The 16,897-nt window shown below is 47.6% G+C and overlaps 1 protein-coding gene across 1 annotated transcript in view; it reads right to left on the reverse strand.

The window, feature by feature from the left end:
* The window catches only part of CPNE6 (copine 6), a 32,508-nt gene extending 21,812 nt beyond the window's left edge, over nt 1-10,696 (reverse strand). Inside the window, exons 1-2 of the mRNA XM_082197724.1 lie at nt 10,478-10,696; nt 3,119-3,279 (exon numbers count right to left, since the gene is read on the reverse strand). Of these exons, the coding sequence (XP_082053850.1) occupies nt 3,119-3,271 (153 nt within the window). The 5' untranslated portion in view covers nt 3,272-3,279; nt 10,478-10,696. The remainder of the gene's footprint in view (nt 1-3,118; nt 3,280-10,477) is intronic.
* Nucleotides 10,697-16,897: the final 6,201 nt, after the last annotated feature.

Raw genomic sequence — 16,897 nt, forward strand, 5'->3', positions numbered from 1 at the left:
ACCCAGAGATGCATTTTAAATAAAAGGGCACATTCTACTCAGGTAAAAACACACAGATTCCTGGACCGTCCACAGACTAGATTTAGGAGTCGATTGGGCCGGATCCAGCCCCCGGGCCTTAGTATGCCTACCCATGGTCTAGAGTTCAAAAAGAGGGGTGCTTGGGCAGAGAGCTTTAAATCACTGATTGTCCTGGAAAGAGTGGAGGGAAGGTTAGTCTGGATAAGCTCTTAGCTAGAAACGGAAAGCCATTTAAAAGAAATCTGTAGCTAGTTGTTGTTGTTGTTGTTGTTAAATTAATATTTTATTAGAAGAATTCCATTCGTAAAACGAAAGAGTGATAAAAAAGGAAAAAGGGAAAAGCGAATGAAAATAGAAACAAAAGGAAAACAATCACATTTCCGTACATTCGTATACAGATGTGTCTGGTCTTATTATCCTCGTACAGATATATTTATCAGTAACCTAATATATTCTGTGGATAGTCATTCCAAATATCACTATATTTCTCCAAAGAAAGTCTGCGTCTATATATTGCGTTCATATATTGCCAAGATTGTCATATTGTCAAGCCGTTGATTAAGGGAATCATATCTCTATTCTTCCAGTTTTCAGTAGCCAGTTAACATGTGATTCGGCTGCCGTTTTGAACTGATTTAACTTCTTTTTATTCCCTGTTTGTGTCATCTTTCCTGCAAGGAGTTCAAGGCAGCTTTTTTTTTTAAAAAAAAAAACTTTTATTCAAAATTAAAACAAAACATATTATCCAGAATCAAGGTAGCTTTTAAAAGCAATAAAATAATAAAATTGCTATAAGAGTTAACTATCTATTACCTCTCCCCAGTACTAAAATTTTCGCTTAAATACTCATCCATGGGTACATTTTATCCCAATAGCTAATCAACTTCCTCCCAATGCTCTTCTTGAAAAAGGCCATGTTAGCATTTTTAAAATCGCTGATATTACAGATATAATAATAATGAGTGAAAAAGGAGCAAAAGGGATATTTACAAATCAATTCCTGCTTTCAGACGGCAATGTTTTAAACCTGTACTTTGTGTTGTTGTGGTTTTCTTTCTGATGAAATCTGCTCCAAGTGCTTTATAAGCAGAAGGTCAAGATGATGCCGATAATATTATTATTTTTATTAATTACATAATATTTATACACTGCTTGATCGTTGGAAAAGAAAACACCTCAAAGCAGTTTACGAATATAACAAACCTCTCTGCGAAAACAGTTTAAAACTATTTAAAATCTTTAAAAAAGTTAAAATCAGATTAAAACACACATCGGCATTCTAAATATCTGGGTAGGCTTGCTGAAACAAAAACCCCACAAAACAGCCACGGAATAAATGTTTTGTGGGGTTTGCAAAAGTGCCTGATCTACAGATCGGAGCGGTCGAGTGGACGTGCGTGGAGTTTATACATAGGCAAACGGAAACATCAGCCACGCACAGGCGAGGAACCGTAAATCATAGAATTGCAGAGATGGAAGGGAACCCCGGGGGTCATCTAGTCTGACCCGCTGCAATGCAGGAATCTCAACGAAAGCATCACACTCTGGGATAGCTCAGTCTGTAGATCATGAGACTCTTAACCTCAGGGTCGTGGCTTCGAGCCCCATGTTGGGCAAAAAGGATTCCTGCGTTGCAGCGGGTCAGACTAGATGTCCTTTGGGGTACTATCCCACTGTATGATTCTATGACCAATGGCCAGAATCGGGAGTCTGGAGGAAACCCCACAAAGTTTGCAGATAATATTAAGGGGGAGGGAAAGCTTAAGCACAGAGAGACGTCTAAACAGGAAGCCCTGCGCACTGCAACAAAGTGTTACAGTTCCCACTCATCACATACATTTCTCTGACGAAAATAGGGACGTCCCCTTCCATCATGATAATTTTACTATTTATACCCCACACGTCTTACTGGCTTGCCCCAGCCAGCTTCTGGGCAGCTCCCAATATATATAAAAACATAATAAAACATTAAACATTTCAAAGAACCTTCTCTAGTTTGCCTTCCGACGGCTCAGGGGTCAGATAGCGCCAAACCCTCCAAAGAAAACAGGGACATCCTAAGGGTAAGTGGGACATTCCAGGATCAAATCAGAAACCGGGACGGCTTCTCTAAATCAGGGATGTCCCTGGAAAATAGGGACCCCCGATCAGCCTCTGGAATACAGTTTATTTACACTGCAATATTGCAAACGGTTTTGCCCAACAATTTAACGTGGAAGGTACTGGTTCATTAAAGCTCAAAAGGAAGGTTTGGACAATTAATGATTGGGAGGGAGTTGCTGCACCATTAAACTTCAGATAACAGACTTGGACAACATCCCGGATTGGAGTGGAGTCAGAGGTAGCTGCGCTGGTAAAAAGGCAGTTGGAAAAATATGTACCGTATTTTTCGCTCTATAACACGCACCAGACCATAACACGCACATAGTTTTTAGAGGAGGAAAATCTGTAGGCATGCCACCCGTAGGCATTCCCTCCATAACACGCACAGACATTTCCCCTTACTTTTTAGGAGGAAAAAAGTGAGTGTTATGGTGCAAAAAATACAGTATATACAAATAAAGCTGTATTTGACGGATGAAAGGATATATGATTCCAGTTACAGATAGGTAGCCATGTTGGTCTGCCATAGTCAAAATAAAAAAATTTCTTCCAGTAGCACCTTAAAGACCAACTAAGTTAGTTGGTATGAGCTTTCGTGTGCATGCACACTTCTTGTGTATCTGAAGAAGTGTGCATGCACACGAAAGCTCATACCAGGATATATGATGTTTGACATGATTGAGAATCATGGAACCAGGGACGGAGAATTTTAAAGCGTTAAAATTGAGATGCCCAAAATATGGGAGAGACAGAACTGAGATGTGGAAATATGCTTCAGAGGTCCAGACTGTGGGGAGCTCCAAAAAAAAAACCAATAATTATAATTTGGATTATAATTTGGTCCTTTTTTTAATCTTAGTTTTTTATTTTAATTGGATTATTCTGATTGGATATATTAGCGGGATGTTTTTTAATCAATAAAAATGATTTTTAAAAAGAAAAGAAAATAGGGACCCCCAGAGGTCATCAGCCCAGTCGAAAGCGGCGGTCTTACCTCACTCCATTGTCCAGTGCTGAGCTGGTGAAGAAGCAGGCAAGGGTCAGGTTTGGTGGCATCTTTGCGCTTCGACAGGCTCCAGCAGGAAACTCTGAGCTCCACTCGGCTGGCTCCCAGGGCCACGGGTTGAGAGTCGACCCCTTCCGACATGGTGGGTCCTGAGTGGGGTCAAGGGGTCGAAGGAAGAAGGGCAGAAGGGGAAGAGATTGGCGGGCGGACACAAGCAGAAGGATATTGCTTAACGGAACAGGGAGCTGGCTGGGTGGGGGATGGACGGAACTGGGAGAGGTCCGAGCGAAGGAATAGGACAACAAGAAAGGAGAGGAATGGAAAATATTGAAGGTACTTTTTTTCACCTTTGGTGGACGTGCCCAAGGATTAAGGCTTTCTGGGAAATGATATATAATGAAATGAAAAAGGTATTTAAATATACCTTCCCTAAGAAACCAGAGGCCTTTCTCCTGGGCATTGTCGGCCAGTCGGTGCAAAAGAAAGACAGAACATTTTTTATGTATGCTACAACAGCGGCAAGAATACTCATTGCAAAGTATTGGAAGACACAGGATCTACCCACCTTGGAAGAATGGCAGATGAAGGTGATAGACTATATGGGACTAGCAGAAATGACTGGCAGAATCCGAGACCGGGGAAAAGAGATGGTGGAAGAAGATTGGAAGAAATTTAAGAATTACCTTAAGAAATACTGTAAAATTTATGAATTTTAGAATAATGTGGCTTTTAAAATTAAATGGAGTACAGCTGTAAAGATTGAGTGAAAGGAAAGTAAGGATGATAATTAGATAAAATCAAGGGTGAGGACTTGCTGAATTAAATTTTTGAAATGGGAATGCAGAAAGGGGAGGTATGAGGAGGTCGGTGAAATAAGTTTTAAGAAAATAAGGTATTGAAATTATACTTGTTCTTTTTTATGTTATTTTTGTCTCTGTGTGTGTATTGTTATGCTTGTTATAAATTGTAAAACCTTAATAAATATTTATTTAAAAAAGGAATGGAAAATGTCCACATTCTCATGGGAGAGCCGAACGGTCAGTTCCACACACCCAAAATGGCAGAGCTCAGTTCCTGGAATCTAGCAAAAAAGGGGGCTCGTGTCAATCTGGAAATATCTTCCACCTAGTCTGTCCCCCAAAATATATTCCTGGCTTGTGGGGTGGGTGGGGAAACTCTGCAATTCCTCCCCAGGGAGAGAAACGGGCTCTTCACCTGCTCGGTCAGAAAGGCCTTTCCACTTCTGTTCGAATCCTTCCCCACAGCTGAGCTTTCGAGGCAGAAAACAGATGCCTTCGGGAAGCCCAGCCCATAGCAAAAAACAACAACAACAATCCGAGGTAAAAGTTCAGAGAAAGCATTTTTCGTCCAAGTGCCTCAAAATTCTGTTTCGGGCAATGCCAGGGCTCTTCAGAGGTGTGGGCAATCAAAAAATGGTGTTTTTTTGCCAAAAAAAGGAGGGTTGAAGTTGCATATGAGAGTCTCTGAGGGGGACGGAGGTCCAATCTGAGGGGGTGCTAAAAGGAGGGGGTGCTGTGAGTCAAACATAGGTGGTGGCCTGTGGGGGTGAGAATCAAATAATTTCTCCTGATGCGGCAACACCGATGGCGCTCTGTGCATGCTCAGAAGTCTGAGCAGAAAAATGGCACTGAAAAGAAGCTCCTAGGTTTTCAAGTCGGGGTGTGTGTGTGGGGGTGTTATGGAGATTCCCGCCCCGTTCCCCCAGTCTGCCCCCCTCCCTTCACCATCCGCCCTGCTTCCAGCTCTGGATGCAGAATTTTGGGAGGAAAATATATATTGACACGTTCCAAACTGGCAGGAGAGCTTCTGGGACCAAAGGGTTGCTGAGTCAGCTCCAGCCCTGATTTATTACACTGCGGCCTGGATGGCTGGTTTGGCTCCCACTAGGGACCTGAGGCAGGTCAAAAGCGAGAGGCTCCAGCCTGTGTGGGGAGGAGCAGAGAGCCACGGGGGGGGGGGCGAGAGGGACATCTGAGCCAGTGGCGTAGCGTGGGGGGGTGCAGGGGGGCCGGCCGCACCGGGCGCAACATCTGGGGGTTAGGGTTCGGGTGCGCAAATCCACGGGTTAGGGGGCGCAAATTACTTGCCTTGCCCCGGGTGCTGACAACCCACGCTACGCCACTGATCTGAGCAGACGCCGTGGGTCTAGTTTCAAGGGCCGCCGTAGACCTTTGCATTTGTAAAAGCAACACACACACACATTCATAACAACACGAAGACTCGGTGGCTAGTGGGACAGCTGGTCAGATGGAAGCCCCAGGTTTTGAAGCATTCTATCCCTGACCGGTGCAGAACAGCCGAGGGGTGCCGTCGCCTCCCTGTCATGCTCGGCTGTCCGTTGTGGGGAACAGGATGCTGGACTGAGCAGGCCTTGGGTCTGATCCAGCAAAGCTTGCTCGGAGCCTGCGCTGAGGCACCGCAGCCAGGCTCAGCAGAAAAGAAAGAAGGGGGAATTGTGCCCACTGAGTATTTCCTGGAAAAGGTTTTACGGGCGCTGCGAGGCGCATTAATGCGCCGGGGACCAGTGCTTTGCTCCAGCGCTCAGGTTCTGTGATAAGGGAACCTCGGCTGCACGGAAAAATGTCATTTCCTGGCTTGCTGCCTCTTCTTCCTGCTCAGCTCCTCCTCCCCGTGTCCTGCTTTTCCAAATGCATGAAGATTTTGGTGTCTGTGTATTTTTTGGGGGGGTGTGTGTGTGTGCTGTACCACATGACTGACTGCACACCGATTTGGTGTACAAGAGGGAGTTCTCTGCCCAGTTCAAAAACCCCTTCCTAACACGACAGTGGCTGGCGAAGGATTTAAACAGAAAGTACCACAGCACTCTCGGATTATTGTTATAATTTATGGCACTGATATCCCACCTTTTTCTCAAGGCGGTGTGCATCCTTCTCCTCTTTTGACCCCCCCCACAACAGCCCTGCGAGGTAGGTGAGACTGAGAGGAAGGGAATGGGCAAGGTCACCCAGCGAGTTTCACGGCAGAGTGCAGGTCTGAACCCTGGTCTCCCGAGTCGTAGTTCAACGCTCTAACCATTGCACCAAACGACACTGTTGTTCTTCCACACTGGCTCTCTCGACTTATTACAGGTCTCAGTGAATTTTGGGTGCATTTGCGCAGCAGTGTGCATAGCAGTTAGAGCATTGTGGTGTAGTGGTTAAGAGCGGTAGTCTCGTAATCTGGAGAACCGGGTTCGAGTCTCCGCTCCTCCACATGCAGCTGCTGGGTGACCTTGGGCCAGTCACACTTCTCTGAAGTCTCTCAGCCCCACTCACCTCACAGAGTGTTTGTTGTGGGGGAGGAAGGGAAAGGAGAATGTTAGCCGCTTTGAGACTCCTTAAAGGGAGTGAAAGGCGGGATATCAAATCCAAACTCTTCTTCTTCATTGACCAGGCCCTCAGAGACCAGGAGCTCGGATGCTTGCTCCAAACTCAGATATCCCAAGGAAGTAGAGCTGGGAGCCCCACTTCGTTCTGTAAAGTGTGTGAGGTGAAAAACAGAAGAGCACCTCTGTCCACCTCTGCATGAGTCCCTGTTCTGGCACGACTCCTCAGGGTGAAGAGGAAATTGTCGTGTCTCTGAACGATCCGAGCACACGGCCAGAACTGCTTCCCAGTCCCCACCTCCTTAAGCAATGTCGATTTCCCTCTGAGCAAAGGTTACAACATTTGGGTGGGGTTTTTTTTATATAGTTTTTTTTGGGGGGGGAATGGCAAGCAAGGGATATGAGATGTTCAAACTTCTTTGCAGTGTGGAGAAAGCGAATGAGAAGAGTTTTTTCTCCCTCTTCCACAAGAGTAGAAACCCGTGGGCATCCTCAAAGGAAGCTGAGCAGGACCAGATTCCAGACAACAAAAGGAATTCCTTCTTCACGCAGAGCATAAGCGGTGGAACCCACGGCCACATGAAGCAGCAACGGCCACCATATTGGATCGCTTTAAAAGAGGATTAGACAAATTCCTGGAGGAGAAGTCTCTGAATAACAGTTGCTGGAAAAGGCAGGAGGGGAGATGGCTGTTGGGCTTGCGGGTTTTCCATATAGACTTCAAGCCAGCCACTGTGAGGAAAGGGTTCTGGGATAGATGGGCCTTTTGCCTGATCCAACTGTAGAACTCAGCCTATGCTCTGTTGACCGAACAGAGGTAGGATCAGAGGAGTTTCTCAGCGAGAGACACAACACAATTGCCGTTTCTGAGAATCAGCATGTCTGGAATGAAAAGACTTGTTTGGGGGCAGTTTCAGTGCTGTGGCAATTCCACAACCTGCTACTCTTAGAGGCTGTGCTGGTGTGGAACATATGGATTCTCAGTTGCCTTTGGAACTTGGGCCCGCTTTTGGCTTTGAAGGTTCTGCCTAACTCAACAACACCAGGGAGATTTTTTGGGGAAACCTAACAGGAACAGGGCAGCCCCAGCCCATGCAGAGAGGAGAGTCTGGCACCCCACCAAGTTTGTTGCAAGGAGGCAAATGTTCTCAAGACACATCCAAATGGCACCGCGTCTAAAGAGTTCAAGGACCAGGAGATGAGGCGTGTAGCACAGCAGGCTAAAAGCAGGTCAATTGTAGCTGCAATTGGAACTGTTTCAGTTCGGGTCTGGGTATGCAAGCTTCGAAGGGCCACAGAACGCTTTGTCAGGCTGAGTTCATGAGAATGGAAAGGCTCCTCTGGATTGGTCCAGAGGCCTGTCAGGTGTTGCTGGGCAGCTCATGAGCCTGGCCTGACAGAGGGAGACGGCCTATAATTGTCCACCACAGCTGCCCCCCAATGCATAACGATCTCTTAGCCATCCCGGCTAATTTCCGTTGATGCAATCATTGGAAAAATCCCATTTCCAAGGCCAGCACAACAGCTTGCGGCAGTCAATCCCACCAGTAAATCTCAGTGTTGCATGGAGAATCATTTCCCTACCCCAGAATCCCCTTGCCAAAGAGCTCTGTGGAACCCCGAAGCTTACACACACACAAGCTATGAAATCTAGGTTAATGCCATGAAACGTCATGTGACTTACTTTGTACACTTTGTAGACCAAGGAACTCCCATTTGCTGGTAGAGTACACACAGCCTGGGGCGAGCAAAGATTACACAGCGAAGTGTGTTAGCTAGATAGGAAACTGCTTTATCCTGAGTCAGACCATTGCTCCATCTAGCTCCATGCTGTCTACACTGATTTCCAGCAGCTCTCTGGGATTTTGGGCAGGGAACGTCTCCCAAATCTTCCTGGAGGGGCCAGGGATTGAACCTGCGACCTTCTGCTCCGGAACTGAGCTACTGCCTTTCCCCAAAGGACATTGTAGATTGAGGGTATGTGACAACCCCACCAGCACTGTTGAGGAACACACAAGATGACTGACAACTGATGGCCTGAAGGAGGCGATGTCTAAGGTTCTGGGACTGCACAGTTCGAAGTCCAGGCACACCCTATGCAGAGGCACCAAGAGGACTAGGGACTTGAGGGTAACACAAGCTGAGGATCAACTGGGAGAATAACTATGGCCAAGCCACACACACTCAGCATGTGGAGAGATGCAGTGAAATTCAGCAGCCCACACGGAAGAAAAGTACACACACACACGTGTATAAGACCAACACCTGTGCAAAACCGGACGGCAGTTTGACAGAGTGGATCAAGGGCTGAACCGGGTCCAGAAAGACTCAGGTTCAAATCCTCGTTCGCTGGGGCGGATGCCGCCTCTCAGCTTGGATTGTTGTGCGGCTGAAAAGGCAAGGATTAGACGAAACCATGGGAGACGCGTCCACAGGAAGCAGTTGGAATAAGGGGCGGTATGTCTCTGAGAAGCAGAGGGAGGCCACGGTGGGAGGTGGGGAGAAGCCACGTGGCCACGGGGGGAGGGGGCAGCGCAGGTGTGGTCAGCGGAGACCCCCAAAACCACAAGGACCCACATCAGAAAGGAGGAACGACATAAAGCGCGCGCACACAAGAGGAAGAGACCTGACAAAATGTGAAACAGACACCCCTTGTAGCTGTGTAGTGTTGTCACAAAGCACACCAACATGCACTCAAGGAATACACAAAAATGGAACCCCTTTTCTGATCCTGCTGAAGGGACACCCAGACACAGTGGCGTAGCGTGGGTTGTCAGCACCCGGGGCAAGGCAAGTAATTTGCGCCCCCTAACCAGTGGATTTGCGCCCCCTAACCCGTGGATTTGCGCCCCCTAACCCTAACCCCCAGATGTTGCGCCCGGTGCGGCCGGGCCCCCTGCACCCCCCACGCTACGCCACTGCCCAGACACCCCAGGAGCTCCCAAGCAAGCCAGAAAGGTGGTAATAACCCACTGCGTTTTGTTGTTGTCTGTCTCTAAAGCTCTACTGCGACTGAATGTGGAGGCTCCATTTTTTCCCACTCTTCCAGGAGAAGGATTATGAACCCTCCCAGAATCTGTCTAATACTTTTCATATATTAATATAATTTTTGCAAAACCCGGCCTGAGTTCAGGCCATTGTCCAAGTTAAATAAAGTTTTGCCTGCAAACTCCTGCTTTCGAATCTCTGGGTGATTCTGAAAGGTTTGCCTGGAGACCGAGAAGAACTAAGTGCAGTTCCACGCAGCACCGAAAGAGACCGGGACACAGGGAGGGAGGAGAGGGGAGGGGCTGTTTTCATAATCTTTCCGTGGGCAAGGAGAGAGGCGAAGAAGAGGGGCGAGCAAGGGCGAGCCAGGGCTCAGTTCTGCCACACCCAGGGCAGCAACCCAGCTGAGCCCTGCCCTGCAAGGCGAGAGGGCACGCGTAACGCACATGGTTAGGATCTCCTAAAGATGGACAGGATCGCAGTGCCAGACACACGCAGGACAGGGACGGGCTCTCGCAACACCAACACAGAGGGAAAGGGGCACAAACATGCCAAGGGCGGTGCTCAAGTTTGTGACATGCGTCACTGGCCCCGGGCGGGCGCACGAGACACGGGGGTGCGAGGCAGCTGCGCGACGCATGACCTGACTCGTGGCTGGAGGCGTGGGGCAGGAAAGGCGCCACGATCCCGGCAGACGAGCCCAGATAACCAGGCACAGCCCCGCGTGAAAAGAGACACGCAGCCACAGGGACTCCTACGTGGGAAGGGGTTCCTCCCCACCCGAGGGGCACCCCTTCCTGGGGGAGGGGTCCCGGGACACGCGCAACATCCCACAACTCTGCCAAACGCGTCGCAGCAGCAGCAGCACCCGCACAGACAGGGCAGTGCGCTGCAGAGCATCCTTTCAGCACCAGGGAGAGCTCCCGGAGCATCCCTCGTGGGCGGGGGAAATGGCTTTCCTTGGGTACCACTGCAGGGCTGGCTGAGACGGAAGGAGGCGAGGCAGCTGTTACCTTGGCAGAAGGCTGCGGAGGATGGAAGGTCCTCTGGGCTTTCTCTCTTCCTTTCCTTCCTCTCCTGCTGAACGGCTCCTTTTCTCCCCGGCAAGTCCTTGTTGTGGCTCTGTCGTTTTCCCCTCCACCTCCTCGCTCCTCCTGCCGTCTCGTGCGCGCGCTCTCTCTCTTTTTCTGCTGCTGTCACGTTCCCTCCATCCCATGTCTTTCGCTGGCTCCTCCCCCTTCCTAGACTCCGCAGTGTAAGGGAGGGGGAGGTCACACACTCGCTCAAAGCCATGCCTGGCGGTGGCAGCGGCGATGGGACACCTCTGGCTCCGCAAGGCGGGCGGAAAGATCAGAGGCGCTTCTGGGCGGAAAATATCTGGGCTTGGGACGCTCCGCGCAGTCTTGGTGGTTCCCGTGGGGGGAAAAACAAAACACACAAAATTGTTCTTAAAAATGCAGGGGAAATAGATATATATAAGGGGAGAGAAAAATGATCGAGGAGTTGAGTCACTTTCTGTGCAAGAGAAAATGCAGTGAAACATTTGGGTGGTTTTAGGCGCCGGACATCACAGAATTGATGTGCGTCTGTGCGTCTAAGGTGATATCGCTTGACTCGCATCCAGGGAGGGAGTTGATCTGCCAATTTTGGGCTCGTCCTCAGCTTTTCCTCCTCCCCCATTTCCCCCAATCGTAAATTCAGTTCTTCACATTCCACGTCAGGATTTCTGGGTTTGTTTGTTTGTTGTTGTTGTTTAAGTCCTTGTGAAAACTCATCAGCTTCTTTATGCAAATGTTTCCCAATTCTATTATGCAATTTTGCCCGTTATATACTTTTTTTCTTTTGCATAGCATTCCCCTTCCCAGATGGGATGCATTTCAGTTATGTTATTTTCACTAACGCATGCATATTTTTTTAAAAAAATGAATGCTTTACCCTAATAAATGCACTTTTGTGCACATTTACCGGGCTGGATGGAGAACAGCGTTGCAAAACCCAGAGGGGCGCCAATTCTGAAGGACAACTGTACATATTCGGTCTGTGTGTTGTTCGGGGAAGCGGGATTGGGTCTAGGGTTGCCTTTAAATGCTAATTGAATCCAGTTCCCCACCCCCAGCCCTCCTTATATCACAATATGGCAGGACAGCTGCCCTGCTGTGTTTGGGGGGGGGGCGCTTCTGCTCATTCTGCTGAGTGGGACTGCAGATTTATTCCCAAAAGTCCTTACCCTGACGGCACCCGCTGGAGATCCGTAACGCTGTGCAGGGAACGGACATAAAGAGGAGAGGCAGTGTGATGTAGTGGTTAGAGTGTCAGACAAGGAACCTGCGAGAGCAGGGTTCAAATCCCCACTTTGCCCTAAGTGACCTTGGACAGGAAGGATATAATAATAATAATAATAATAATAATAATAATAATAATAATAATAGTTTTTCTCCCTCTAATAGTAGATCATTAGGTCATCCCATGAGTAAATTTAGGACAGACAAAAGGGACAAAAGACTTTTTAACAGCACACATATTTTTTCTGGAATGGAGAACACTTCAATCTCCCAGGACATTCTATACAAGATCTCAAAGTAGCTGTTTTACTACAAAGGAATTTCAGAAATAGACTGGAAAGAGAAGCTGCTGAATTGCAACTCATTACCAAACTCAAAACCATGGAGAGACCTGGTCTGAACAAAGACATTGGATTCTTATCTCATTATACATGACTAAGCCATTTTTCACCTTCTCACCCCTTGCCTTTTCCTGTAAGACCTATTGCAGTCGTTAAGAGTCGTCAACAGGCTCATCTCAGCTATCTGCCAATCTCCCATTCCCACCACCCTTCTGAGTAATACCCCTCCCCACCTTCTCACTATATAGAAGGATCTGGTGACTTCTGTTTCAGTGTATCTGAAGAAGTGTGCATGCACACGAAAGCTCATACCAAGAACTAACTTAGTTGGTCTTTAAGGTGCTACTGGAAGGAATTTTTTTATTTTTTCTGGAATGGGATTTGCGTTTCCATATATCTGAGGCGATCCCACACAAAAAAGCTGCGCTGAGCTAATAAAGTTGCTTTCACTACAAAGTCTCCGCTCAGCTGGCAGGCTGAGCATTAATCTAACTTTGGAGAACAGACCCCCCCCCCCGCCGTGCTGTGCTGATAAATTGCTGCCAGGATAGCAGGGGATAGCAATGGAAACAGCAGGGGGAAGATTCCTCCACGCAGGTTGGAGCGATGGGTCCCTTTCTGACAGCTAATCGAATTCAGAACATAATACATCTCACAGGAAAATTCAATTATGTCCCTTAGCAAATACTCCTGAGCAAACCTTGAATTCGTGGGGTAAAAGAAGAAGCTCCATTTGTGGATCAGTAATTTGTTAAGCAGCAGGAAGCAGAGGGAGCAGGAATAAATGGAGTTTTTTTCCCCCACGGACGGACGTAGAAAGCAGCGGCTTCCCCAAGGATAGGAAATGGGGCCTGTGCTTTTTAATTTGTTCATAAATAATCCAGAGCCAGGGGTGAGTTGCAAGGGAGCCAAGTTTGCAGACAATACCTAATTGTTCAGGAGGGTTAAGGCAAAAAGGGGTAGCAAGGAATTCCACAAGGAGCGACCCCAGACTGGGGGGGGGGGCAGGCATGAAAACTGGCAATTGGTGTGAAGAAGTGGCATGTTGGGGAGAGAAGAGGAAGAAGAAGAGGAAGAAGAGGAAGAGGAAGAAGAAGAAAAGGAAGAAGAAGAAAAAGAAAAAAGAAAGAAGAAGAAGAAGAAGAAGAAGAAGAAGAAGAAGAAGAAGAAGAAGAAGAAGAAGAAGAAGAACAACAACAACAACAACAACAACAACAACAACATATATGTAGGGTATATGGGGTGTTAGGGGAGGGGTAGTCCCTGTAGTAAGGGACACGGGTGGCGCTGTGGGTTAAACCACAGAGCCTAGGACTTGCTGATCAGAAGTTTGGCGGTTCGAATCCCCGCGACGGGGTGAGCTCCCTTTGCTCGGTCCCTGCTCCTGCCCACCTAGCAGTTCTAAAGCACGTCAAAGTGCAAGTAGATAAATAGGTACCACTCCAGCAGGAAGGTAGACGGCGTTTCCGTGCGCTGCTCTGGTTCACCAGAAGCGGCTTAGTCATGCTGGCCACATGACCTGGAAGCTGTACGCCAGCTCCCTCGGCCAATAAAGCGAGATGAGCGCCGCACCCCCAGAGTCGTCTGCGACAGGACCTAATGGTTAGCGGTCCCTTTACCTTTACCTAGTCCCTGTAGTGGGGGACATGTCATGCTTGTTCTGGGGGGGGCGGTTTGCCTGCCTTTGTTCCCCACTCAGCTCTCACCTGTGGTTTCTAAAAGCTGCCAGCATGTGACAGTGGCCACACCCTGGGAAACAGCTTCAACCGGCCAGCTAAGCCAGGTGAGGGCAGCCAATGGGTCTCAAAGCCTCATTGAGCGTCCCCACCCCCATTGTTCTGAGGTCCAGCTCCGAGGGCCTTCTGGTGGTTCCCTCCCTGCGAGAAGTGAACTTACAGGGAACCAGGCAGAGGGCCTTCTTGGTGGTGGCACCCGCCCTGTGGAACACTCTCCCATCAGATGTCAAGGAAATAAACAACTAGCTGACTTTTAGAAGACATCTGAAGGCAGCCCTGTTTAGGGAACTTTTTAATGCTGTGACATCACATTGGTGGGGAAGGGGAGAAGGGAGGACTCGAACCCAGGACCCTGAGATGAAGAGTCTCCCGCCCTACACCAGTCACTGCATGTGAAAAAGTGCTTTCTTTTATTTGTCCCAAACCTTCTGACGCTCAGCTTCATTCGGTGACCCGGGTTCAAGTGCTGTGAGACAAGGTCTCTGGCATCCATGCGCGCACATGATTCCTTAAGGCACCATGAGGTGTGCCGCTCCTTCTCTCCCAGCCTGCAGCTGCCAAGGCAGATTGTGAACGGTTGAGAACCTCTTGCAGGACAACATATGGTTTCCTGAGCGTATCTGCTATGGGAGCATCTTCACCCAGTGCTTTTCCAGCTGCACTGGCTCCCGGTGGAGTACAGGGTCAGATTTAAGGGGCTGGTTTTGACCTTTAAAGACCTTCACGGCCTAGGACCCTCGTACCTATGGGACCGCCTCTCCCAGTATGCCCCACGGAGGACCTTAAGGTCCATAGCAACACCCTAGAGGTCCCAGGCCCTAAGGAAGTCAGATTAGACTCAACCAGAGCCAGGGCCTTTTCAACACTGGCCCCGGCCTGGTGGAACGCTCTGTCTCATGAGACCAGTGCCTTGCAGGATCTGATGTCTTTCCGCAGGGCCTGTAAGACAGAGTTGTTCCACCTGGCCTTTGGCTTGGAGCCAATTTGATTCCCTCCCCCTCTTTCCTTTTCCTTTCTCCTCCTATGAAGAGGCTGCATCCATTTTAATGTTGTATCTTAATCTTTTAAATTGTATTTTAATCAACTTGTTTTTATGATTGGTTGTTAGCCGCCCTGAGCCCGGTCTTGGCTGGGGAGGGCGGGGTATAAATAAAAATATATTATTATTATTATTATTATTATTATTATTATTATTATTATTATTATTATTATTATTTTATTATTATTTTATTATTATTATTATTATTATTATTATTATTATTATTATTATTATTATTATCTTTACCCAGAAGGGCATAACACCCTGCTCTTGGTTTTGAAGCTGGCAGGAGACAGGGCAAGCAGAAGTAAAACGAGAGCCTTGTGTTCAGAGTCTTCCTTTGCACCTCTACAAAATCAAATTCAGATGCTTCTGAATCACAGCTGCTGGAAACCTCAGGAGGGGACATGGTTCCTTTTGGGGCCGCATTTAGGTTTGATGAGGCCCTAAACTACTGAAGGCAATGGGGCCCTTTATATGTCCAGCTGTCCTTTGTCAACAACATATTGTCACTATTTTTTTGTATTGATTATATGCTATATGGTCATTTATGGACCTAACAGGTATCTAAAGCCATTTGCACATAACAAATTATGTATTTTATCAAAGTAATTGTCAAACTGAAATACAATGAAGAAGTATATTAATAGTGAAAAACAATTAAGAGGAAGTATATTAACAGTGAAATAATTATTAAGCTCTAACTTAAAATGATTTTTTATTCATAACAAACTTAATAATGCAAAAGCATTGGCATTTGGCAATACAGTGGTACCTCAGGTTACGAACTTAATTCATTCTGGAGGTCTGTTATTAACCTGAAACTGTTCTTAACCTGAAGCACCACTTTAGCTAATGGGGCCTCCTGCTGCCGCCGCGCCGCCAGAGCACGATTTCTGTTCTCATCCTGAAGCAAAGTTCTTAACCTGAAGCAATATTTCTGGGTTAGTGGAATCTGTAACCTGAAGCGTATGTAACCCGAGGTACCACTGTAACTTTCTAGGGGAAAGCACACCTTGGTTTTGGAACGCTTTGGTTTTGGAACAGACCTCCAAAACGGATTAAGTTTGAGAAGCAATTTAACACTGTGTATAGAAATGAGCAAACCAGTGATATTTTAGGGAGCAGGCTAGCAGGTGGGGCCCATGACTTACATCACAGGAGCCTGCACAACACAAAACACTGTTGCTGTATGTAGGTTTTATTTTGTTTGGTTTTTTATCTTATATTTTGGAAATGTACATCCAGTTTTTTTCCCTTAAATTTTTTGGGGGGCCCCAAGAGAGTGGGGCCCTAAGCTATAGCTTGGTTGGCTTATACGTAAATCCGGCACTGGTTCCTGTGGTCGGATCCTGCTGGCGACTTTCCCGCTGGAATATCCAGCTGCCTACCGCAAGAACAGGATGATGGACTAGATGGGTCGTTCGCCTGATCCAGCATGCTCATCGTACGCTCTCGTGTTGTTCCACCTCCAGTTTCAGAAGGGTCTTGAAAAATTCAAAAGCTCACTCGCGGCTGTGGCCTGGCCCAAACAAATGACCTATTTATTGAGCGTTCACCCTGATCTGCTTGCTGAATTATATCACAGAGGCTGCATTATAGCTGCACATTTGTTCTGATTTGTTCATAGGGATTGTTATACAGCAGTGACAAAGCCCTCAATCGTCCCAAATTTGCCAGGACCTCCATAAAAAGCCCTTAAGCTACTTCCTGTGCCATAAGGTAAAGGTAAAGGGACTTATTGGGAGTGAGGGACTCTCCCTTCTCTGAATCTATCCACGATGCAGGACTCTGGGTTTCATACCTAATTCAGCATACTTAATTCATACCTAATTCATACCTAAAGGTAAAGGGACCCCTGACCATTAGGTCCAGTCGTAGCCGACTCTGGGGTTGCGGCGCTCATCTCACTTTATTGGCCGAGGGAGCCGGCGTACAGCTTCCAGGTCATGTGGCCAGCACGACTAAGCTGCTTCTGGCGAACCAGAGCAGCGCACGGAAACGCCGTTTGCCTTCCCACCAGAGTGGTATCTAT

Source organism: Podarcis vaucheri, assembly GCF_965113315.1.
Source record: "Podarcis vaucheri genome assembly, chromosome: 13".
Lineage (NCBI taxonomy): Eukaryota > Metazoa > Chordata > Lepidosauria > Squamata > Lacertidae > Podarcis > Podarcis vaucheri.